Source organism: Cebus imitator, unplaced genomic scaffold, assembly GCF_001604975.1.
Source record: "Cebus imitator isolate Cc_AM_T3 unplaced genomic scaffold, Cebus_imitator-1.0 Scaffold10, whole genome shotgun sequence".
Taxonomy (NCBI): domain Eukaryota; kingdom Metazoa; phylum Chordata; class Mammalia; order Primates; family Cebidae; genus Cebus; species Cebus imitator.
In genome coordinates, this window is record NW_016107325.1 from 12,138,820 (window position 1) to 12,164,948 (window position 26,129).

Here is a 26,129-nt window from a genome sequence, read left to right on the forward strand (position 1 = left end):
TCTTTTCACATAATCCTGTATTTCTTGAAGGCTTTGTTCATTTCTTTTTACTCTTTGTTCTCTTTTCTTGCCTTCTTCAATCTCTGATATCCTTTGATCTATTTGGCTATTGAAACTTGTGTATGCTTCACGAAGTTCTTGTGTTTTTCAGCTCCATCCAGTCGTTTATGTTCTCTAAGCTGGTTATTCTAGTTAGCATTTTGTCTACCCTTTTTTCAAGGTTTTTAGTTTCTTTGCATTGGGTTAGAACATGTTGCTTTAACTCAGAGAAGTTTTGTTATTACCCACCTTCTGAAGCCTGCTTCTGTCAATTTGTCAAATTCGTTCTCTGTCCGGCTTTGTTCCCTTCCTGGTGAGGAGTTGTGATCTCGTGGTGGGGGAGAGGTGTTCTGGTTTTTGATGGTTTCACTCTTCTTGTGCTGTTTTTTTCCCCATCTCTTTGGATTTATATAGTTTTGATCTCAGGTAGCTGCTTGGGGAGGCAGCCTTTCCTTTGTCTGTCTGCAGAGGCGCTGCTGGGCTTCCACGGGTTCAGTGGAGCTGCTGCATCTTTTATTTACTCAGGAAAGTTAGGCCTGCTTCTGCAATGGCAGCTGCCCCACCCCCAGCCAAACTGGATTGTTCCTGGTCGCTCTCTAGGTGCGAAACTCTGGCATGAGAGTTTTTTTCAGTCTGCTGGGCTTTGTCAAGGGGAGAGGAGGGGACCCATCCTGCTGTATGGGCTGTTCCCTGTTTTCAGTTCGCCTTCCCTCTGAGGGGAGGGTAGATCCGTCCAGCGGCTTTCTGGCTTTCACGTCAGTCAGTGCTTCTGCCCTGGCTCTGGCCGAAGTTGCTATTCTGCCCTGTTCAGGCACCTTGCTGAGGCTTTTCAGCCCCCTGAAGATCTCCTGATCCAAGATGGCCGGGTTGCAGAGGGCTTGGGTGGAGCGCTGTATCTGAACCGAAGTCCCAGAGGGGGAGATCACCTGGTCCTCTGGTTGGTTGCATGCACCTCCTGGGTGGGGCAGTGCCCCTGCCTTGCCTCAACTTGCCCTATTTGATTTATACCCACTGTCCAACCAGACCCACAAAATGAACCTTGTACCTTGTTTGGAATTGTGGAGACCACTCAGTTTCTGCGTCTTTCTCGCTGGGAGCTGGTTTCTGGAGCTGCCTTGCATTCGGCCATCTTGGTATCCTCCCCAAAGTGTCACATTCCCTCTTTAATGCCTTGCTTAATAAAAGACAGCTGGATTCTCATACCTGCTTCTGTATTCAATCTACTGTTTTATGCTGTTTTCCTTGAAGTACAGGGAAAAAAAAATCCAGCCTCAAATATGTATGAAAGAGGGAAGAGTATTTTGATAGCTTTTCAAAATAGTTGTGGATATCATTTGTTACTGCACTAAAACTTGCCAAGTAATAGTTACTTTAATGTTAGTTGCAATATAGACTCTGAAACCTCAGTATTAAAGTTTTCATACTCTGTTACCTTAAAATCTATTGGTTTACCTTGCATTTTGAGTGAATCTTTTGCCCATGCATGATTTTAAGCATCAATGACCTATGCAGATCTTCTAAATGTTGACATGTTTCATTATACAATATGAACAATTCATTATACAATGTCAACAAATCATATTCATTAATCACCAGTCTCATCAAAAAAGTCTTTAAATATTAGGTTACTGTCAAGCTTACAGTAGCAATACAAGTTTTCCAAAATCCTGTTTTTGCTTGAAAGCTTTAACTTATTATCAACAACAAATATTGTCAGTTTTTTTTAAGTGCCAGTCTTACGTCCTTCACTTGGAAAAAAATGTCTGCCAAATAGCTGAGTCTGAATAACCACAGTTTGTCAGCTATTCTTTCAAGTAAAAATGATGTTTCATGAAGAAAGAAAAAAACAACTAGGTAAGCTCAAACCAAACAATCTCATAAGTGCTTTTCCTGGAGGCTGTCAATGTACACCAGTATAATGAAGAAGTGATTCCCATTTCATCACACTGAACACTGAAAATATGTGTCCTCTAGTTGAAATTCAATAAAGTCAATGTTCCTGCCTTGTTAGGAAAATTCTCAACTGAAACCGACTTTGCTTTTTTACAGTGAGTGACACTGGCTGGCTTTGAGGAACACAATGACTATTAGTGCAGTCTGATGTGGCTGCATGTATGCCGACATTACCAGTTTTACCCACCATGGCTTTACACCAACATCAGCACAGTGGAAAAGGTAAGTAACAAGGAGTTTTGACATCCACGATCCCCTAAAAGGGTCTCAGACGTTTGAGGTCCATGCTTTGTGAACCTCAACTTGAAAGTGAAGAAGTTCAGAACATGCTACCCCAAAATATGCCACTCTTCTATTTCACTGTTCTGAAGTAAAGACACTTTGAAAAACAACAGCAGCAGATGCAGGAGGGCCCTCTGACTTTCCTAAATGCAGGAGTTAAAACTCCCATGTGGGAGGTTTCCTCCCTATGCCTGGAAGAAGAAAGATATTCTTGTCACCAGAGGTGGGTAACAGAAGCCCCCCCCCCGCCCCCCACCGAGAGACATCTACACAAACAGACCTTGTGAAACTCATCCTCGTGTTCCCAGTCACTTCTCCACAGTGAGCTACCCTCATCCCAGCACCCCCTGCCTTGGTGCCTTTCATCATGTAATGCTTCATCCGACTCAATATATGTGCTCAATTCTGACAGCTTGAGTCTTTATTTCTTTATGAGACCTCTCATGTCATGTAAAACTTAGATTAAATAAATGTGTATGCTTTTCTCCTGTTAATCTGTTTTATGTCACTTTACTTCCAGGCCCAGCCAAAAAACCCTAAGAGAGCAGAAGTAACATTTTGCCTCCCCTACCAAAGGAAAATGTATACATTATCAGGTACCTAGTGTGACAGTGTATGACACCATGCATGCTTTCACTCAGGGTGTATTCTGATTCATGAATGCCCCACCTCCTCACCCCTCCTGCCATGACAGCATCCCATGGAGGAGCTGAAGGTGTGGTTGCCTGGTGTTACTGACAAAGCTTCCCTCCACCCCAAATGTGGGTGCACTTTGGAATCACCAGGGGAGTCTGAGGTGGCCCCCAACATAGAGTCTGAGGACTACCGCTCTATCCCAGTGCTTCCCAGTGTGAAACTACAAGTTTCCTTTAAAGCACTGGTTCTCAAACTTCAGCCTGCATGAGAATCACCTGGAGGGCTTGTTAAAACAGATTCCTGTGTCGCACTCCCAAGAGATTCTTATTCCTTAGTCCCTAGATGGGGTCCCAGAATTTACACTGTAATCCAGTTTCCAAGGGAAGCTGACACTGTCAATCTGGGGACCACATGTGGACAGCAATTGTTGTAGTTAGGCTGGGAGTAGGAAACACAGAGCTGCCACGTAAACCTTCTGGAACTGGAAGTTTCCTTGAAGATCTTTGTCTCACTTTTCTACCCAATTCAGTAGGAGGAGAAAGTTAAAACTCTTAGGCAGTTGTTACCCCATTTCAGGCTTGACTTTACCTGCACTTTGCAAAATGTTGCCTTAGTCACGCAGCCTCCAACGATGCAGAAGCTGAGAACCTCTAAAAATAAGTCCCTTTAGTCACTGTGAAAATGCTTATGAAATTTCTCTCTGCAATACATATAATGCTATTAAACTTCAGTAACTAAAATCCATAATGCTCATGTTAATATGTACCAATTAGATGTTAATTACATGTTCTCAAAATTTGTATTCTATCTTCAAGGGCAAATTAAATGTATCTTATTTCATGTTCTTTCTAATGCAATTTCAAAAATTCCAAATCAAAAGCAGCAAGATTCACCTACTTACACAACTGCCAAGTAGTCCATTCAGAAATGGCTTAAAAATAAAGATCGGTCTCAAGGCTTACAACAATACTAATAAAACAGTACTAATACATCAAACTCAAAGCACATAATAGTTGAGCTGTAATGCCCTCTATGCCTGAATCACTTTGTTAAAAGTGGAGAATCTGATCTCCGAGCCCCTGGCCATACCAACAATGGAAATCCTCCTCATTTTCTTTCCTGTCAAATAAAGCTAAACATCTCATTGGATAGTGAAAAAAAAAATAAATGCACTTCCTTATACAGCCAATATCCTTACTCCTTGGGCTATTTTTTTTTTTTAATATAAGCAGATGGACAAAATAAGGAGAGACACCTTCTCAAACTCGAATCCAATATTTCTAATAGTGCTTGGAGGTGGGAGAGGAAAGACATCGGAGATTGAGCCATCTACAAATGAAAAGCTTCTCAGGACAGGCTTTGCTGAACACTGGAACCACCACGAAGTCCTTTTAATATTCCCAAAGCCCAGGCTGCACCAAGAACAATTAAATCAGAATATCTCTTGTAGGACCCAGACATGAGGTCCTATAAACAGGACCCATTTCATATCTTGGGAACCTCAGGCTCTCTCCAGTTAATATTTGCCCAGGATCACATAGTGGGAGCTGCAGACTAATCCCTGGTCTAGCCCCAAAGCCCGTGCTCTCAACAACCATTCATTCTTGGAGGCAGGCCCCTGTGGCTTTAGGCATTTAATTTTTTTTTTTTTTCCAAGAAAATTTTTTTTCTATTTATTTATTTTATTGCATTTTAGGTTTTGGGGTACATGTGAAGAACAAAGGCATTTAATTTTTTAAAGCGTCCCTGTCCTTCCCCGAATGAAACCACTCTGCAGAGAGTTAAAGAACTACAGTATCATGACACTGCTGTTCATTAGACAATTTTCAGGCCCCTGATATTTTCCTTTAAAAGTAATGAAAGGCACTGAGATTAAAATAATGATAAACAGCTGAGAGATAAAGGGACCGTGCGCAGCAGCAGCTCATGAGGAAAAACACTGCTAAAATACTTTGATCTTTTATTCCTCAACAAAATAACCACATTAATGAATGAAGGTAAATGCATTTGAATCTCTGCAGTTTATTGGGACGCTAGTGTCCTATGGAAGATTGGACCAAAAACCAATTCAAATCAGCTCTGTCAAATGGATTTCAAACTGGCTGGCAGCTGAGAGCAACAAAGAAACCCTCCTGGGGCTTAACAAGGGCTGGACAGAAAGTTAAGTGACAGAAATAAGGTCCCTCCTGAGTTTGGTTTTCTTTAACATCTTTATCTTTGGGGAGAATAAGCCATCAATTTCCATTTACTGTGAACACCACACGACTACATTTTCCAACTGTAATGCGAAGGAAAACATACACAATTTGCTTCCAAAACTCTCCTGGGCCTGACAGGCCACTATTACTCAATCTGCTCAAGTACAAAGGAGATTCAGTCTTAGCCAATGTAGATTCAGTCCTAGCCAATGTAAATGTATCCAGTCATCCAAAAGAAGGAATCTGCAAAATGACAGAAAACTGTACAACCCTAAGGCCGCAGGGGCTTGCCTCCAAGAATGAATGGCTATTGAGAGCACGGGCTTTGAGGCGAGACCAGGGGGTGAGTCTGCAGCTTCCAGAATCGGGATCTGTGTGATCACTGTGTGATCCTGGGCAAATTAACCCAAGAAAGCCTGGGCTTCCCAAGATGTGAATTGGGCCTGCTACCAGAGATCAAGGTAAAGCAGGAGAGCTGAAGGGGTGGGGGCACACCAGGCTTCATTAGCTACGTCCTGGGGTGTGCGGTTTACAAGAGGGCAGTGGAGACACCGCGTCTACTACATTTTAGGATTGTAGGAGGATTACTCTGGCTACAGCCACAGGGCGGTAAACAGAGCCAAAAGCTGGCAAATTGGTGGCAGGAAGACTAGTTTCTGAAGATGAGAGGATCCTGCTTAGATGCAGGAAATGGAGATGCAGGGAAGAGGACAGAATCCAGAGAGAATTTAAGAAACATATAAACTGATTAAGAGATGAGGGAGAGTTTTACATTATTCTTATGGTTTACCTAGAGATTTTACAGTGCCTGTTTTTACAAAATCTTCAGTAGTAGGAAAGGGCCAGGGTTACTGTTCCTCTTTTTATAAGAGAATGAGAAAAGTCCAGCATGAGATTTTCAGATTCTTAACTCGTTTGCATATTAGAAATTAGGAAAATGTTCTGGAGGTGGCATTAAAATGATGAATACAGAAACATACATTGGCTTGACAGAGGAAGCCATTTTCTCATCAATATACTCTCAAAAAAAAAAACACACACAAAAAAAAAAAAAAAAAAAAAACACACACACATATTAAGAGGTGACTGTGTCATTCCAAACCAAAAGAGGAATTTTCCCATTTGTTTCCCTAGCACTCTACATCTGAATAAAATGCTACTTTCTTATCAAAGCAAAAAGAATTCCTTCAGATTTATATTTTCTGTGAAAATCTTTGTTTTTCTTTTATCACACAGCTTAGATATCTAAAATTAGATGGGAAGCAAGACCCAGAAAGTTAATTAGCACCAGGCTCACATTTACTGTAACTAATCATTTAGCATTTTTGGTCACCCACATTTTCCCTTTAATTTAACAAATATAAAAAAGATCATCGCTATATGTTGTGCACAGCAAAGTGTTGGTCATCTAGATCTAAAGTTGCTTGTGGGATTCTGACCAGCCTTTAATAAAATTAACTTATGATTTGAAAATGTGTCTTAATGTACTGTTTGCTAAAACTTAGGAAAATGGTCACTTTTGACTATCTGGACTTACCTCCATTTCTGACCACCAATATCTTGGCCTTACAGTGACCCCAGAATGTCCAGTACTCTGTATCTCTGTGGCCACCTAGTACTTATGTTTAAAATCTACGAGTGCAGCATAACTGTTGGAGTATCTCCTCTCTACAAAAAATCTGTTCCTATGATTTGAAATGTAGAGGTAAAATGTTGTCTTTGTTCGCCAGCCTTTGGTGAGTTGTTGGACAATTGCTTCCAATTACCTAAATCATTTCTACAACAATCAGCCTCTATTTTTAAGTTATAACCACTTGGCTTTTGTCTTAGGAAAGCTTTGTTAAGAGTGTTGCTTTGAATTCAGTGTAATTTTGCCTTTATGGTCAAGTTGTGATATAAACTGCAAGCAAAATGACCTAGGCTTCAAGATTCTCAAATGACCATTCTCAGTCAGAAGTGTGATGATAAAAGAACAGGCTAGCTCACAGAAGAGAACATATCCAGTCACAATCAGAAAATGTTCCCTAATGTTACAGAGGCAAATGTTTCCAAATGCAAAAATTGATTCTAAAAGAAAACAACATCAAAATTACAGAGTAGGTTATTAAACTAGATTATTATTCCCTGCTGGCACAGCATGGCAAAATATTACCTCCTTCTTTCCATAACTTTCCACTTACCAACTTAAATGTCAATGTTTTTAAAGCTTTGGGATCATCTACAATCTTCTGTAAATTAGCAGCCACTGTAAAATACAAACAGAGAAAGGGTCCAAATTATTTCCAATAACACTGGATTTTCACATCAATGACTCAGAAAATTTGACTAATGATGCAATAAACTACAAATCATTTCTTTCATAAACATTGCAAAGTCCATATAAATGACCAAATTATTCTCATACACATATTTTTCTGCAATAATTGATATCATTTCAGCAACCTTGTACTTATGCACATCTGAATTAACCTCTATATGTCAACTCTGCATTTCATATAATAAAATCTGCAATTACTTTCTAACGGAAAGAAGAAATGATAGGAGGTCCCAGGGTTTCCACCACTTGGCTTTTCTAAATATTCATTACTAAGAAATGTATTAGCCAGGAGAGGGCAGTACAAAACAAAGAAGAGAGGTAATGGGTTGGAGGGGGAGGTGGGGAACCTTTCTCTGGAAATAGAAGGTCAGTACATTTGAACTCCTGCCCTATAAATTCACTCAATTCTCTGAACCCATTTTTATTAAAGCAACAAAATACAGTGGATAACCTCTACAACTCAAGTGCACGTTTTAAGGCTTTCAGAGCACAATGATCTGTCAAACCAGGGAAGTGCCACCTTGAATAATACCCAAGTTCGCTGAACAGGGTCAAGCACTAGACTAGAGGCTGTCAGTTTGGAGCTCAGTGCTGCAGATGTGTTACCAGTATTAGCTGAATTCATTGGAGATCTGTCCTTGTTCTCTACGGTGTCATGATATATTTGACACCCCAGTAGAGAAGTGAGCTTTTCCTACGTACTCCACTGGCTCAGGGTACTGTTTCTGAACAGAATTATCAAGAGGTAATGATGATGGAAACTTAAAACTTACTTTCTCCATATCCATACCTGAAGTATAAAGTCCTGAAAATCAAATAAGGGCTACTGCTTAGTGAACGAGAAGTTACTGCTGAAGAAATTATGGGAGAATGTCCTGTTTGTCACTTTTTTTCTTATCTGCTGCTTCGGTAATTAGGTATTGAAAACTTATCTGATTTTTTAGATTAAAAAATTTAAGATAAAATAGTAAACATATATATATTTTGAGAAAAGTGTTTCAAGTGGAAAATTTGTAAGTGCAAAGTAGTACAAAATCTGTGCAAATTTAATTTTTCTCTAAGGTTGACTGACAACAACCTAGATACATGGATTTTCTGCAGATTAGTTTATTTCATTTAATCCAGCTGCAGAGGAGAAAAAAGGAAAATTATATACTCAATATGGCCTATTTCTCTTTATAAACCATAATTGCAAGCATCATTTTATCTTCATTTGTTGCCCTTTTAATACTTCCACTCCAAGTGATGTGCGGTTTCATTTTTACCCCTCCTATCCGCTGCCTCTTTTTTCCTCTTCCTTTTGCCCATATAAGCAAGCACACACATATCAGGTATATCCCAGGGCGCCAATTCCAGAATGGTTAGCATTGCAAAGCTTCCTGTGGCCTTTCAACAGTTTTCTGAACATATTTTAGACACTAAAATCATCAAGTAATTTATGCAAGAAACATTGGCTCATGGAGCACAAAGCTCTGCTATAAAACCCTGTCCACCAAAGCCAGTATTTATCATGTCAGGGCGTTCTGACTATATGCAAATTACAGCAAATGAACACAGTACCCATTTTCTTAAAACATAAAAGTATTCTAATAGTTTCTCTGATTTGGGCTGATTTCATGAGTGGCCATAAATTCTTCATATAAATTTCAGTCCTTTTATTAGAGTTTCTCGGTTAATGTGGATGATTTACTGCCTTGTTCTGGGTCATCTATTTCCAGTCTGCTCGCTAATGTTCAGCCAAAAGCAGAGCTCTAGCCTACACTAATTCACAACACTCTCTCTGGTGTACACGTATATATACGAGGGCCAATTTCCAGGGAATATGTCAAGCAAGTTGGAGACTGAAGGGCAAGATGGAGCTGCCTACATCTTAAACAATCATCCCAGAAACCACGCTCCCCAGTTGTGATTCTCACATCTCTGGGACATTAAAAATTCAAATTCTGTCTTCAGCTCAAAGCAAAAATAGCAAAACTGGCCACTTACCTGATTACTTATCCCAGCTGCCAGGCTTATTTTCAATTTGGTTGATTCTAATTTGTTGTAAAGTGCTATAAAACACCTTCATTTAACTGACATCACATAAAATTTAGGGTGATGCTAATTTCTTTTCCAGTAGCAATGCTCATTAAAAAGATGGGTGTCACTGTTTCCTCCCTTCTCCTGACTGTGCACCTGGATTTCAAAAATAAAAATGCTCCTTATCTGGAATATAAGCTGAGAAGGGAGGGATAGGTAGGGCTAGCTGTTGCTTTAGAGCTGCCTGAGCCTATGCTGAGAACACTGACCTTTGTGTTGTAAGGCACTCAAGTTTCTAGAAAATATGGGGCTTCTGAAGCCTGCTTGCTCAGTAGCCATTGACTCATTTCAAATCCCTCCCAGCTTTCCCAAACAAAACTCATGCCCCTTGGTTTCTGCTGCAGACACTATGCTATCTTCGAGCTAGTCCCTCCCTTCCCAGCCCATCTTTCTCTGTCACTTGGGCAAACAGGGACACCAATAATATGCACTGAGGCCCCAGGGACTGTGGCCCTCAAGCCCTGTCACTGGGGCTATAGGACATCTTTGGGCGAACAATTAATTTTTTTCTATTTTTTTGGTTTCTCTGTATAATACTTTAGAGGCTTGAATACCTGTCAGGACTGAAAGTTTCTATTTACTTTTATTTTTGGAGAACATTTGGCCTAAGGTATGGTAAGTATTGTTCTTTACGAAACTATAACGATATCATTAACAGCCACATGGAAAAGACGCTGATGCTCAGTACTTCCCTGAATATAAACAGAGAAGGAAATAAGATCATCCTGGGTGCAATCCACTGGAGGCAAGGCAGCAGAGCCAATACTTTTTGCAAACTAAGTCAGGCATACTCCAGACACTGTTTTCTACATACATTCCCTGCACTACTCAAATTCTCCAAATTTTTTAAAAATAATTTCAACTTTTATTTCAGATTCAGGGGTTCATGTGCAGGTTTATTACCTAGGTATATTGTGTAATGTTGAGGTCTGGGGTATAACTGATCCTGTTACCCAAGAACTGAGCATAGTACCCAACAATTTTTCAACCCTTGCCTCTCTCTCTCCTTCCCCACTCAAGTCAGTCCTGGTGTCTGTCCCTTCTTTGTATCCATGTGCATTCAATGTTTAGCTCTCACAAGTGAAAACGTGGTATTTGGTTTTCAGTCCCTGCATTAATTCATTAGGATAATGGCCTTCAGGTGCATCGATGTAGCTGCAAATGTCACAGTTTCTCTGTTTCATGGCTGTGTAGTATTCCATGCTGTATATGTACCACATTTTCTTTACCCAATTCACTGTTGATAGGCACCTGGGTTGATTTGATGTCTCTGCTATTGTGAATAGTGCTGTGATGCACATACGCATGCATGCGTCTTTTTGGTAGCACAATTTATTTCCTTTTGGATACATACCAAGTCATGGGATTGTTGGGTTAAATGGTAGTTACGTTTTAAGTTATTTGTGAAAATTTTTACATTTTGACAGAAAAATAAGTTATATAATGACTATTTACAGTCTATGTCTATATTCTGAGAAATTAGCCAAAAGATACACTTTTTCTCAAGATACCAGCTTATTTCACAATACTCCCATGTTCTGGTGACAGTGAGTTAATTCACTTAATTCTAGCTGTTTCCAAACACAAGCTATGAGGAAAAGATGAACACTGAGTCTAAGGTACTACTTCCAATAGTAAGAAATTGCTAACATTAGACAAAAGCATGGTCTTGGGTTACTTAACAAGGTGATGACTTCAAAATATTGTTTTATCCAAAGAGATACCTTGAGAAAGAGAGAATCCAAGCTCTAAGTAAGGAGAAAAGGAGATGGTATGAGGGTAGGTTTCTTATGGATATTGCTGGAACACTAATATAAAATTAAAATTTTATTCTAATTAGATTTCTTTAAAATACAGTGACACATACAAAAAACTTACTCAGTTTGGGACAAAATAAAAGATTCACCCCATTATTTCCCCTAAATCTCCAGGCTCTTATCTTCATGAGATGCATTGTAGCACAGTGTAGAAGAACCTGAATTCCTGAGCCAGGGTACCAGGCTTGAAATCTTCCTGCTCACAACTGTGTGACCTACATAAACCTGAACGAAGTTTACTTAGCCTCCTCTTTGTGCTCAAGGCCATGCATTGGTCACTGGTGAAATGAAAATATTAATGGTGCCTACCCTATAGGGTTTGTTTTGAGGATTAACTAACATATATAGTGTGCTTAGAATAATGCTTGATGTATAGCAAGTGATTAATAAATTATTCCTCTCTGCCCTGGACGACTGCAATATCTTATCTGGTTTCCTTGCCTTCAGCCTTACCTCCTCAGAGCCCTCTTTCTCACACTCACCCGAGTTACTGGAGAACGTAGATTGAGAACTGGAGTGTGTTACCTCCTTGAACAATGCTGTTTAATGGCTCCCATTAACTTCGGGATAAAGTCCAAATTTTTAAGATGGTCAGTGAGACCCTACATGGTCTGGCCTTGGCCAACCACTCCAGCTTATTATCTTTTGCCATTTCCTACCCTGAATCTTCCTAGGAAAGGCTCCATAACTCCTCCCTGTCCAGCTCTCTGCCCCTGCTCTTACCATTGTGTATTGAAATAATCTGTTACAGATCTGATATCCCCATTAGATTCAAACTCTGAAAACCTAGACAAAATCTCATTCATCTTTGTAAAACATGCATCTTTAAAATACAACTACATATGCAGAAACCGATGACTTCTCACCACCTCCACTGCTGCTCTCCAACTGAGGCTACCACCAACTTGCCACTAGACTTGTCAGTAGCCTGTGGTCTCTCTGCTTCCACCCTGGTCCCTCAATGGCCTAGCCTTCACCCAGTGGGCAGGGGAGGCTTCTAACATGTAGAAAGACCATGTGACTTTATTTATTTATTTATTTTTGAGACAGAGTCTCGCTCTCTTGCCCAGGCTGGAGTGCAGTGGCACGATCTTGGCTCACCACAACTTCTGCCCCCAGGGTTCAAGCAATTCTCCTGCCTCATCCTCCTGAGTAGCTGGGATTACAGGCATGTGCCACCATGCCTGCCTAATTTTTGTATTTTTATTAGAGACGGGGTTTCACCATGTTCGTCAGGCTGGTCTCGAACTCCTGGCCTTGTGATACACCCACCTCGGCCTCCTAAAGTGCTGGGATTACAGGTGTGAGCCACTGCACCTGGCCAACCATGTGACTTTTCTATTCAAAACCCTCAGTTGGCCTTCCAGCTCAGAGTAAAGCCATGGTCTCTGCAATGGTCTACAAAGCCCACCTGATAAGGCCTCTTGCTCTTTCTCTGCCCTCATCCCTCACCACTCTCTCTCTTGCTGCTCCTGCTCCAGCCACAATAGCCTCCATGCTGACCCTGGAGCATTTAGGGCAGGGGCTCACCCAGAACCTCTGTATCTGCCATTCCGTCTCCTAGAAATGTTCTTCCTCCATGACCTCCATGACTGCCTCCCTCCCTTCCTTTCAGTTTCTGCTCAAATGTCCCTGGCTACCCTATTAACACCCCCTAGCAACCCCTCACACTCTCTTTACTCAGAATTTTTCTTTCTCATAGCATTTATCGCCACCTAACATGCTAGATATTTATACATTATTTTTGGATGAGGCCCTTCACCTACTCCACATACCCAGAAAATGAGCACCAATGAATACTGGAACTCTGTTTTGTTCGATGTTGTCAGTGCCTGACATAGATGGATATCAATCTGTGTTGAATACATGAAATAAATGGAAAAATGAATTTTTGTGATACCAGTGTGTAGTACAATGTCTAGTTCACTGTAGTTGATAAATATCCTCTAGGCCCTCTCCCCAGACACATGCACACAGAAGTTTGATACAATTTAGAGGATTCTGAGACTCTGAGAACCCCAAATTAAGACTTTCTGAAAAAAGAATTATTCCTGTTTTGGAAAGTTTCTACAAATATGTCTCCTAAACAATAATCCCATTTGTTTGCCCTGTTAAAGCAAACTAAATATGGCTTGAGAAGAACTCTGTACTTCTATATTTGAATCCTCGTGTATGAACTGCGAAATATATATCGTGTATAATCTAACGAAATAGGTAAATAATATATCCTTGTGTATAACCTAACGAAATAGGTAGACAAGACTGAAAACCTAATTTAGGAGTATGCACCTATAACAATCACTGAGTCCTGGACAATCTCAGCAGCAGTACTTCAACCAGTCACACACTGCTGAGCATTCAAACTGTGCTCAAATAAGGCAGGTGTCGAGCTGCAGCCAATCCAGTTGTTTCTCTATCTCACTTCCAATTTCTGTACATTACTTTACTTTTTTGACCATAAATTTGTCTGACCATAAGGCACCCCTGGAGTCTCTCTGAATCTGCTGTGATTCTGGTGGCTGACCAACTTGCAAATCATTCATTGCTCAGTTAAACTCCTTCAAATTTAATTTGGTTAAAGTTTTTAACAGATGTTGTCAGAAGTGGGACCTGAAGAAAAGCTTCTAATTACCCCATGAACACTGAACGCATGCAAGGTACCTGCAGGACCCACTTGAATCCACTGATCTCTCAGAGCATCTGGGGATAATGGGTAAGTTCTCTCTTGGATTTTGGAGATCCATGGATTTGTGTTTTGAGCACTCAGAATTTCTTTGAGCAAATTTCTGATCCAAACTGGGTTTAGAATTCATGACAGAAATTGAATTGGGTCCAGGAATGGATTTAATCTGGTAACTGACTGGCCTGGATCAAGTTAGAGGCCTCTTAACATCTGACTAGGTCAGAAGGAAACTGGTAGCAAATGATAATATTTTAGGGGTATAAAATTTGACTTTTAAAAATTTGCAGGGATTTTTGTATTCTACCCCTTTGTTTCATTTTTCTTGCGCACATAGGAAAAAAATTATTGGCTAAGTTAATCAAGGGAACCCAAGAGTAAAGCCAATATTTTAGGTAAAAATGTGACCCTTAATTTCTGAAAAACTGAGTTCCTTCAGGCTTATACATTAGGCACAGAAAGCAGTGGAGTCTTATAGAAATGGCAAACTCTTACTAAAGGTAACTAAGAGTGGAATAACTAAGAGTGAATAAACAACAATGCATAGAAGTGTATTTAAAAATGAAAAATTAAATCTGCTAATCTTTCAGCTTAGTTACTATCCCAATCCAAAGGAAAAAGACTGCAGCACCTATTGGCTGACACTGGATAAGTAATGGGGTACATCTTACCTGAGTAAAGGATGGGGTTGAGTTAGAGGCCCTCTCCTCAGTAAAATCTCTCTTGGTTAAAATGGCTTAAAGATAACGGGGCTCCACTGGGGGCAAGTCTGAGCCTTGCCAGTTCAATACTGGGTTCTAGGCAGAATGGCTAATGTGTTTTGCCCCATGTATTTTGCTCTGGCCAGATGGAAAAATGTTAATTGGGTTACCCCTGCAACCCCTTGGGCAGCAACTTGCAAAATTGAGAGGTTTTTGACTATGGTTGATGAAACAGTAACAACAAAAAGATGATTTTCCTTTATGATGTGGCTTGGTCCCCAGGGCTGCAGTGTGGCAAGCAGGGTCACTAGGGCTGCTCAGGGAAAGGGAACCAAGAAGCCTGGCATGATAGCAAAAGGGCAAGAATTTCTTACCAGTTAGACTCTGGCCTCTTTGTGTACAAACTGGGTAAGTCAATGGTAAAAGTCACTGTTTATCTCTCTGTAAAGTTTTAATGACTACAAAAAAAGAAATATGAGGCTGATCTTGAGCTGTAATAAATCTGGTATGCTTTGTGTGTCTTTCTGTATTGTTCTGCCATGAAGAGAGGTATCTTAGGATAAAACGTGTGTCTAGGACCCCATAAGCCTGCTGTTCAAGACAGCCCAGCAAACTGGCCAGTTATGTCCTTAGAAGTTTGACCTGTAACCATGTGGCCTTGCTTTCTCTTTTCTCAATGATGCCTCAGGTTCAGGGTTCAATTCCTTGGTTGGGGAATGAGTACTTTCTGGTTTGATAACCATATGACCTTTATCATTTGTTAATTTTCTTCCCCTCCATGAACCATCTTAAACTTTCCTTTCTCTGACCACAGAAATATTGGCTATTGGGCCTAGCCAGGGTTGGGTAATAAAAGATTTAAAAGGACTTTTTCATTTTTAAAGCACTATATATAAAAGTCAGCTTAATAACAAAGTAGATATTGAAGCTCTAATACCCTGGAACTCCTCGGGAAAAACAGGAGGTGTCAGAGACCCCATTTGGAAAAAAAACCTGTTTTCCTCATGGAACCCCAGGAATTGGGGTTCCATGGATAAATCCTCCTCAAAATCTAAGGCTCTGGTCTTTTGGGGATCCAGGATCTGGTATAAAAGTGGGACCCTTAATTTGGGGGTATCCATTTTACCTTCTAGCTGTGCCTGCTTATTAGGCCTTAGGAACTGCATGCTTTCCTAGCCCTGTTCTTCCAAGGACTCCACCCTAAAGCCAGTAATCCAATTACAACAAAAACTGACAAATAAAAAAATTCTTACAACTACTGGATCTTCTTTTTGTCTGTCTGTCTGTCTGTCTGTGTAGTTATATATGTGTTGTGTGTGTAATGTTGTATAAAAGAGCTCTAGTTAATTAGCTTAAACATAAGTGCTTAAATATTTTGTCAGAAAAGTAAAAATGTAATGCCTTGGTTCATGTAACTTTAGTAATCCTTGGGAAATAAAAACAGCTTTAAAGATTATTGGTAAAATAAAGACATTTGGACTAAATTAGGCAGGTCAGATGTTAGGTTTGCTAAATGCTTTAAGGTCATATGAAAGTTGTTCAATTTACCTATTTTGGAGTAATAGATTTTAGATAAGGCCTAGGGACATGCAGAATTAGCCAGGCCCCCAGCAATGCAAAGAAGGTTATAAAGAAAATGGATATTATATAAGAAAGGATCTTGTGTGGTAAATTCTTATCCTAAAGTAAAATAACTGGTTGTTTAAAAAGAGGGGTATTCAGAACAAGTCAAACAGTCCAAGCATGGTCTATGTAAGTTGTGAAAAGATTTCTGAAAAAAATTATGCATCAAAAGTAAAAGTTGCTGGACTTACCATTATAACATGTGACTGAGACTACTGAAAAAATAATTTTACATGCAAGGTGTGTGAGGAGAATAAAATTTGTTTTTGGTAAAAGATTGTAAGACAGCATGGGAATATAAATTTTGCCTAATTTAGAGGGTTAAAGGATTGTTTTAAATAAAAATAAGCTAAAGGTTTGAACAGTTGTGGAAGGTTTATAAAAATTAATCTTGTAAAAAAATTATGTGTGAATATTTTGACTAAATTTAAAGGTATATTTTCCAGTTTTTCCATAAATTGAGCATTGAAATAAAAGCACAAACAGGGTTTTCTTAAAGCACTAATCTGCTCTTTAACAAAAACTTGTAAAGGCTTATATAAGGTTTATGAGAATCTCACCTTATAGTTAAACTGATTAAGATTGGAAGGATTTGTCTATAATGTTTTATTAAAAATTGGGGTGGACATTTGCAGTACATTAACACAAGGGTAAAATCTGGCTTTCTCTCAAATAAATTTTCATGTAATTTTAAAAGATAATAAAAGATTTTTGTTTGCCTTTTGAATAAACTACTAAAAAAAAAGAAGGCAAAGACAAGAGACAAATTGTTTGAAAATCTAAGTCTTCCCTTTATCAATGAGTAAAGTTTTTGCCTTTAAAATTTTTTTGAGTCACCATTTTGGCTAAATGAATGACCTATGGTAATCTGGAATTATATTTCATAATATCAAGTGTTTTGAACCTTTAACATATTTGACAGTCTTTCCAAAATCAAATTTCAGCTTCAAAATTATCTTTTCTGACCTCTAACTCTGAGATGCTATACAGGGCCTCTGAAGCATCTAAATGAAAGGCAAACAATTATTTAACATGTTTAGTTACATGGGAAGCACTGTTGTAAATTTAAAAAAAAGTTTAATCTTCTTCAGGTTATATTTTAGTGAGTGACATTAATATGTGTCAAAATTGTATGGGATTTTAAAAATTCTAATATGTCTGAGTATATGCTACCAATCATAATTATGGTTATTATGTTGTTATTGCAGACCACAGAAATAACTAAATTTCCTTGTCAATTGTGTTTTTAACTATAACTATTTAAAGTCATTTCTATGGTTAAGTGCTTAATGCTGATGCAGTTTGTGAAAACTTCACAAGCATGTAAAATGCTAGAGTATAGTGTCTTTTAGGAGGTTCAGGAAAAGATGGAAAGGACCCTAAAAGCTCTCTTGAATACAGGTTTCTAATAACTTTAGAATCACATCATTTCAACTAGGTAAGAATTCCTGGAACTTTAATGAAAAGACTGACTAGATTATAAAACTGCTAACTCAAGTAGAACAAAAATTGATTTTCATACTAAATCAGCTGATATTGAAATTGTTTAGATATACAATTTGAATGAACTCCATGGTCTAAGTCAAATTACCTATGATAACCCAACAGCTATCAGTGCTAAGCACCCAATTTGGAGAAACAACTTGTATTCAAAAGTTAATATGTCTAATGTTAATTAAGCATGGACTCATGGAGAACCAGGATGGCCACCCTGTCCTTCCTGAGTCTTTAAAGATTTTGTTATTAAAAGTTCTGCATTCCATGACTCATCATGGAAAAGACAAAATTCAAATAATTACTCTTGGCTCACCTCAAATAGGTATTTGGTATCATATCCTAGGCAAACGTGAGTTAAAAGGCTGAGCATTTCTCATTCAGTTTTTTCAGGCCACCCTAAGGCTAGGCCACCCCAACCACATAAACCACTGAGGCTGGAAGAGGAAATCTCCAATAGAATGTAGATGATGGGGATGAAGGAGTATCAGAGAGGCCTCAAGACCAGGTGTAAGGACTATAACTCACACTACTAACTTTCCCTCTTATAATTTTCCCCCAGGAAAAAAGATCAAGCAATCCAGAAGAACCATTCCAAGGTGGATCCAAGTAGTGCAAAAGGTGGACCGTAGTGGATACTGTGGTGTGCTGCCCAGATCTTCTCTTCAGGAATGAGGCAACTATTCTGCCATCTGCTGGTATTACTGGTGGCTGGTAACTGTTAGCTTAGTTCTTTTTTGGGAATTCTCCATGGCCACAGAGAGCTGTCTTGGCTAAGTTCATGCTCTCTCTCGTAAGGCAGCCTGTACTGAATGACTGGTCATGATAGCAAAAAGGCCCCACTGCTTTAAGGCAGGACAAACCTAAAAGTCATGTCAGCTTCATTCCTCTCTTTGCTAAAGGAAGCATTTGCTACAGTTCAAACACAATTATTTATCTGCCAAATTCTACTTCCTTTATCCTCTCACAGATACTGATCTTGAAAGCACTCCTTAAAAAATTGCCTGCATACAAATCTGTGCCTCTCTATCTTTTCCTGAGAAACCATAAGACTCTGCCCATAGGGAAGGACACAGTATAGTTACCTTAGGAGATGTTTCTCATGATCAAATTTATAAGAGTGCAAATAATAATGAAAAGAAGTGACTATACTACATGTAATTTTTCCTGGCATTTCACTTAGAAGTCTGGATTGTGAGATAAAACAGTAGTTAGAAGAAATTCTGAAAATGCCTTTGCAAAAATTATTAATGGGGGATCTGATCTAGCCAACCCCTCTTCTTGCCTTTAGCTTTCAGGCTGCCTTAATTCTTCCTGGGCTTAGACCAGCTAACTTTGGAAAATAGGTTATATTAATAGTTTAGATGATAACAGGCCTTCCCAAAAGCTCAACCGCCTTTGTAAAGGTAATGAGAGACACCAGGCAAGAGGGAGGAGAGGAGCCTGAATTCTGGTAAGGTGTAGACATAAATGATTGCCAGCCATGCCTGTAGATAACATCACTATTGTATATTGGCTTTTTGAGATTTTGAGGTTTTTTGCATGTCTGACATCCATGGCTCCACCTGGACCTGACAACCTCTGCCCTTAAGGCCCTAATCAGAAGCAAGTGAGCTCAAGAGGACAGGTTTGACCCCCCGTGATTTTATCTCTGCCCCAACCAATCAGTAGCAGGCACCCATTTCTAGCCACCTACATCCCTTCCAACAAACTGCCTTTGAAAAATCCCAAGCCTACAAGCCTTCAGAGAGACAGGTTTGAGTAATAACTCTTCCCTGCATGACAGGGCCAGCTTCATATCAATTAAACTCTTTCTTTACTGCAATGCTGTGGTCTTTATTTGTGCAGTGGGCAAAGAGAACCCATTGGGTGGTTACAATTCTAGGAATGTTACAGGTACAATGAGTATGCATATTTTAAAATGAAAATGTCAAACAGACTTGAATATTAGTCTTATTTACATACAGAAGAAGGAATGTCTGAGAAATTTTTAAAAAACAGAGAAATACACCTGCCATTCTCCTTACAGCTCAGGTAAATTCCAGTTTATTAGTATTACTTGGGCATAGTGCAAATGTCTGATTCAGTTTGGCATAACAAACCTGGCTGATACTGACTCTGTCCTTTAAAACATAACCATAAAATTGATATTTTGATCCTGAATTTCCTTTAATGTGTTTAAGGTACAGTTTTATGAACTGGCTGACAGTGTGGTAATGAGAAGTGTCCAATAATCATTATGTTATTATTGCTCATCTTGAAAGCAATGAAGTGGTGTAATCAATAAAATTGTATCCTCACTTAGCTTACAGCAGTGATGTACTAGTAAGGTTATAGTTTAATTCCTCTTCAGAATGAAGATGAAGAAAGTAGAAATACAAATACTGTATGAAAAATGACTAAACCTGAAATAAAGTCATGTTTACCAGGAATACCCCAAATTCATCTGAGTTGAAGCTAAGAATTAATTTACCTGCTTTGGAAAAAACAAAGGGGATTGCTGTGTGGCAGCCACAGCTGTTGAAAAGTACTTTGTTTCTTTGAAAATGATGAAGAATTCTATAGGTGTCTTAACTAGGGGTTTTCAGTCTGGGAATCTGAACTGTAGGCAAAACTTCGTGTGCACATTTCTGGGGAGAGGGTATATGGCTGTAACTGCCAACGGGTTCACCTTGCCCACTGCCTAGACAGAGCCAATTTATCAAGACTAGGGGAACTGCAATGGAGAAAAAGTAATTCACAGAGTTGGCTTTGTGGAAGACTGGAGTTTCACTGTCCCCTTGAGCATTTGGGGTTGGAGTTTTTAAGGATAATTTTGAGGAGGGGGAAAATTTTGGAAAATGGGGAGTGCTAATTGGTTGGGTTGGAGATTGAATCATTGGGGGTTAAACTGAGGTTTTCTTGCTGTCTTCTGTTTCTGGATGGGATTGCTCAACTGGTTGAGCCAGATTACTAGTCTGGGTGATGCCAGCTGGTGCACTGAGTGCAGGGTCTGCAAAATATCTCAAGCACTGACCTTAGGTTTTACAATAGTGATGTTATTCCCAGGAGCAATTTGGGGAGGTTCAGACTCTTGCAGCAGAGGCTGCAAGGTCCCTAAACCATAATCTCTAATCTTGTAACTAGTATGTTAATCCTACAAAGGCAGACTGTTTCCCAGGCAAGAGGTGGTTTTGGGGGGCTGCGGGGGAGAGGATGTTAACTCTGAAACAAAATTTTCGGAGTTAAACTATGAACTAAATTCCTTCCCAAAGTTAATTTGGCCTACTGACAGGAATGAACAAGGACATCTTAAAGGTTAGAAACACGATGGAGTCAGTTCTGATCTCTTCCACTGACATAATTTCCTCAGTTTAATTTTTGCTAAAGTGGTTTCATGGCATTTACCAGATTATAAGTGGGACCATGTCCTTTGAAATATTAACAACCACTTTCCTAAATACTTCCTAACATCTTTTCTTATACTAATGTAAACAGCTTAGGGGTGAGGCTTTTTGTTTGCTTAACAGCCTTGCTGAAGTATAACTGACGTACTTCAAACTGCATGTTTTTCAAGTGTGAGTTTGAACATGTGTACACACTTGTGAAACCACCGCCACAATTAAGATAATGAGCAGGTCCATCAGTTTTCCTGTGTCCAACTATAATTCCTCCCACCTTCCTCTTTCTGATCCTCTGCTTTCTCAAGGAAACGACTGATTTGTTTTCTGTCACTATAGATTAATTTGCACTTTCTAAATGTTATACAAGCAGAATCATCTAGTACCTACTCATTTTATCTAGCTCCTCTCACATATCATAATTATTTTACTTGTCAAAAGAATGAATTATTGATCAATAAAAAATACAATCATAATCCATGATGGATCAATAAATCATTGATCAATGAATCAATTATTCCTTTTTATTGCTAAGTAGTATTCTATTGTATGCTATACCAGTTTGTTTATATATTCACCTCATTATGAGTATTTGAGTGTTTCTGAGTTCTTCTGTTACAAACAAAGCTGTTATTAACATTCATGTATACATACTCTGCATAGATACACATTCTCTTTTCGCTTGGGTAGATACCCAGGAGTGGAATGGCTGGATCACATAATAGAAATATTTTTAATTTTTTAAGAAACTGCCAACATGTTTTCCAGGGTGACTATACCATTTTTACATTCCCACCAGCAGCATATGAGAGTCTATATATTGGAACTTACACACTTGCTAACACTTAGTGTGGTCAGTCTTTAATTTTAGCCATTCTAATAACTCTGTTGTGGCATCCTACAGTAGCTTTACTTTGCGTTTCTCTAAAAGAGCATCTTTCCATGTGCATATTTGGTGAAGTCTTTTTAGGGCTATCTTCTGACAATATAAGCAAGCATTTCCATAAATACAAGTATGTTTTTGCTAAGTTAGGTAGAAGGCTCTTTCTAAAAAGAAACAGAAGTCTTTATTAGGGAAACATAAGTGTTTCTTAATACGAGAGGTAAAACGTTCTCAGAGTGCCTATCAGGCATTCTTGTAGGTCATCTAGTAGATGAATAAAACATATACATAGAAGCATCAGGCATAGCTCAAGCAGCATCATTCTGCATCTTGGAAAGTGTGCTAGAGCTTCCTGTGCAGTTCAAAAACTTCCACTTTCTTCTACGGACTTTGTGTAGGTCATGAGTTTGAATATAATTAAACAAAGGAAATGAGAAGGAAATAATCACATCACGGAGGGAAGAAATTATATGACACAGGGAATCCATCCGACTTTGGTTTCTAGAGGCACAAAGCAAAGTCTTCCCAGCCCTTTTCTGTCTACAGCAAGAAGGTCTTATTTACCATACTACATGTCTGGATGCCAAGAGAAGAGTCTTACATCCAGGAGCACATTCTGGGAATATTAACAAGACGACATGCATATAAAGCAAAATAATCTAGGAATCTAATGACAATCTCACAACCACTGTTGGGGGAAGGCTCACATGCAGCTAGGACTACAAATTAAAACAGCAGCCTAATGTTCTGCAATACAGTCTATGTATAAGACCAGAAATAATTCGTGTCTCCTTTAATGCACATAATCACTTGATTAAAACACAAACACTTATGGAGATAAGCTTCAAGCTATCTTTATGATCTTGTCATATGAAACATGAATTCCAGAAAAGTTCTAATCAGTCTGAAGAACTATGCCAAAGGAAAAGAAAAAGCAAAATGTAACTAACCAGAATCAACTTTTTCATATGGTCACTCTCACTTTACCTTGATCCATTTTATAGAGAGGTGCTTTGAGAGTCACCTATTAATAGGACATACACAGCTTGAGATTTAACCTAGCAGCTTCTGGATTGGGAAAGCTTTGGAAATGTTAAAATTAATAAGACAGTAAATCTACTGATATGAGGAATGCTACCTAAATTATGGGCCAAGGCAGCCAACTGAGGCAGAGCCATCTGGCATTCGCACAAAGCCCAGGGAAACCTCAAGTTGAGCCCAGCACATGGTGGCAGCTGTCCAAGCAGAAGAGCTCTCACACATGTGGCCAGTCATGTGGAGGAGGAAGGAGCCAAGCCTTTGTTTATATTATGTGGCACGGCTCTGGAGAAGGATATCTATCTACTTTATCATTTTCTTTTTCTTTTCTTTTTTAATGTGTAGTAACTTCCAAAGCCTTTAAAGTAAAGGCTTAACTGCCAGTAAAAGGTACAGGGTAAGACAGAAGAATTCACTTACTGAATGATAAGAAATCAAATCAATTCAAGGAGGTGAACTAAAACCTCACTCTAGGTTAGGCCACAGACTAAAAGAAAAAAAAATGAAGGACCTGAAATGGAATCCTGTTTATAATATTTAATATGAGACTTTAGAAAATCACCTTCTTTGTGCCTTAGACCAGTGAAAACTCAAAGTAGCCAGTTGCCAAAATATTCGTTGCACGTCCACGTGAGGTATGGAGTGTGCACCAGAATGTATGTCAACCACTGCTTCCTTCATTGAGAAAGTCTTGCTACCAAGAAGAAAAGTCACCTGAACTGTACAATGTGCTTAATAATGTGGTTGGCAGTATGGCTCAAGCCAGTGCATGGACCACATTATAAGTGGCACTGCTTTAGACTTTTCCCCAAATAATATTATCCTGCTCCTCCTCCTCCTACCATTCTTGATGGATTGGTTTGGATCAAGTATAAGAAAACTGGCTGAGTGTTTTATATAGTTTCTCTAAGAAGGTAAAATATTTAAAGGGACTTTTTTACAGAAACTTCACAATCAGTGTTGAAGAAGAGAAGAATTCTAGGAATGCGAAAAAAACTCATGAAATACAAAAAAAATCAAATGCTTCATAAAAAAGTTTCTTGTACCAGTGTCATATTCAATTTAACATTTGTTTTGTATTTTAAATTTTTAAACAAGTTAATTATTAATGGCTGCAAGAAAATAAGCTGGGATGGGTTTGGCAGAATTTTACTTCTTACCTCCAGCTTTAACTCTTATTTTGCTGAGCAAAGGTCTCATTTTAACACATGATTAAATCTGAAAGATCACCCCAATAACTTCCTCCCTCCACCACCCCTCCCACAGCCACTGCCATCATCCTGCTTTTCAGACCCACGGTAAGTCACACCTCTCCTTGAAAGACAACATACAGAGATCTTGCAGATAATATAAGGGGTGTCATGGGTAGCTAGTTAGCTTTTCCTGGTTAGGGTGGTAGTGGGAGAAATATTCAGTGCTGATGTCCTTGCCAGAAAGAAGTACATGGGTTACATGCCTTTGTGGAGAAAAAAATTCAGCACTAAATTTTTTTATTAGAATATAAAAATATTCTAATAAAAAATTAGAATTTTTCTAATTCTAATTTCTTCTGTACTGGCTAGTTGAACTGAGACTCACTAGGCGACCTGCAAGATACAGCTGGTGGAGTCATTGTGAAATGAAAGGTTAGTAAACATCAAATATGTATACTAAGTTGAAGCCTGACCAGTCCTGCCACAGCACACAGAGAAGATGGCTTGAACATTCTTGTTATAGGCATCTCAATATTTGTTGCATGGTATAAGTGTACAACTATTTACAAGTATTTACTTTCTTGATTAGTAATCCTTTTAGTTTGCATTAAATCCTGAGTATTAGAATATACGTTTCAAGAAGTATATTCTAATAAAAAAATTCAGTGCTGAATTTTTTTCTCCAGAAAGGCATGTAACCCATATAAAATGTCTGTCAATATTTTCTGCCCATCTTGGGGGCTACAGTTACAGCACTGACCCCTCCAAAAACAGGAGACACAAGTTGGCTGACAAAGGCATCAGAATCTCCTTCAAGAGGTAGCACTGACTTTTGATAGGTTATTCCCTAAGAAGAAGATGTAGCAGGCACAGCTACAGGAGGTATGTTTATATCACTCTGCAAGAAGTGCCTTTTTATTCTACACTCTTAGAAATGCCCTAGTTTGGATGATAAAGTGATGTGGTCACTCTGCTTACAAGGGAGCGGGAATGAGGCTCCTTCACAATAGACCCATCTGTCACCTCTAGATTCTCAGTCATTACCCAGCACCGAGCTGGCATCTAACAGGCACTAAGGAATTAACAAATGAAAGACCTGCGAGTACCTGGTAGCCAAGAATAGGAAGTACTTTTTTCAGAAGCTGCTATTTCCCCGCCTCAAAGATGAAGATAGGTAAGAGCCGATCTGGGTGAAGTTACAAAAAGCTTGTCTTTTCTGATCTCCAGATTTCACTTTACGTTACTCACCTCATCTCACAGAAGAAATCTTTCTGACCTTATTAGATGCTTAAGAAATTCTTTCCCTTCTCAAACTAGTAAGGGCCAAGGTAGCAAGAGAACAGAGACGAGATCCATTTGGCTCACTGCCGTACACTCAATGTTGAATGCAGTGTCTAGCTCTCGGGAGGTGCACATACATAATTATGAAATGGGTGAATGAAAATAAACTAGCAGCATATTTTTCTTGAGGATAATATGTTAACTCTTCCAGGCATCTGCGATTAAATTTCAGCCTTAAACTCTCATTATGAATAGAAGGTTGTATTTCATAGCATAGAAATGCAGGAAATAGGCTGGGCACAGTGGCTCTTGCCTGTAATCCCAGCACTTTGGGAGGGCCGAGGCAGGTGGATCACCTGAGGTCAGGAGCTCGAGATCAGCTTGACCAACATAGTGAAACCCCGTCTCTACTAAAGATACGAAATTAGCTGGGCATGGTGGCACATGCCTGTAATCTCAGCTACTTGGGAGGCTGAGGCAGGAGAGTCATTTGAACCCAGAAGGTGGAGGTTGCAGTGACCCAAGATTGCACCAT

At 39.1% G+C, this 26,129-nt stretch overlaps 1 protein-coding gene and 1 long non-coding RNA gene across 2 annotated transcripts in view; one reads left to right on the forward strand and one right to left on the reverse strand.

The window, feature by feature from the left end:
* LOC108317828 overlaps positions 1-26,129 on the forward strand; it is a 111,528-nt gene that overhangs the window by 83,490 nt on the left and 1,909 nt on the right. The window contains exons 2-4 of the long non-coding RNA XR_005203443.1: positions 2,089-2,214; positions 13,903-14,034; positions 18,382-24,745. This is a non-coding gene — a long non-coding RNA (uncharacterized LOC108317828). The remainder of the gene's footprint in view (positions 1-2,088; positions 2,215-13,902; positions 14,035-18,381; positions 24,746-26,129) is intronic.
* Positions 1-26,129, reverse strand: part of STK39 (serine/threonine kinase 39) — a 325,035-nt gene that overhangs the window by 11,139 nt on the left and 287,767 nt on the right. Inside the window, exon 17 of the mRNA XM_017548524.2 lies at positions 7,289-7,353. Within this exon, the coding sequence (XP_017404013.1) occupies positions 7,289-7,353 (65 nt within the window). The remainder of the gene's footprint in view (positions 1-7,288; positions 7,354-26,129) is intronic.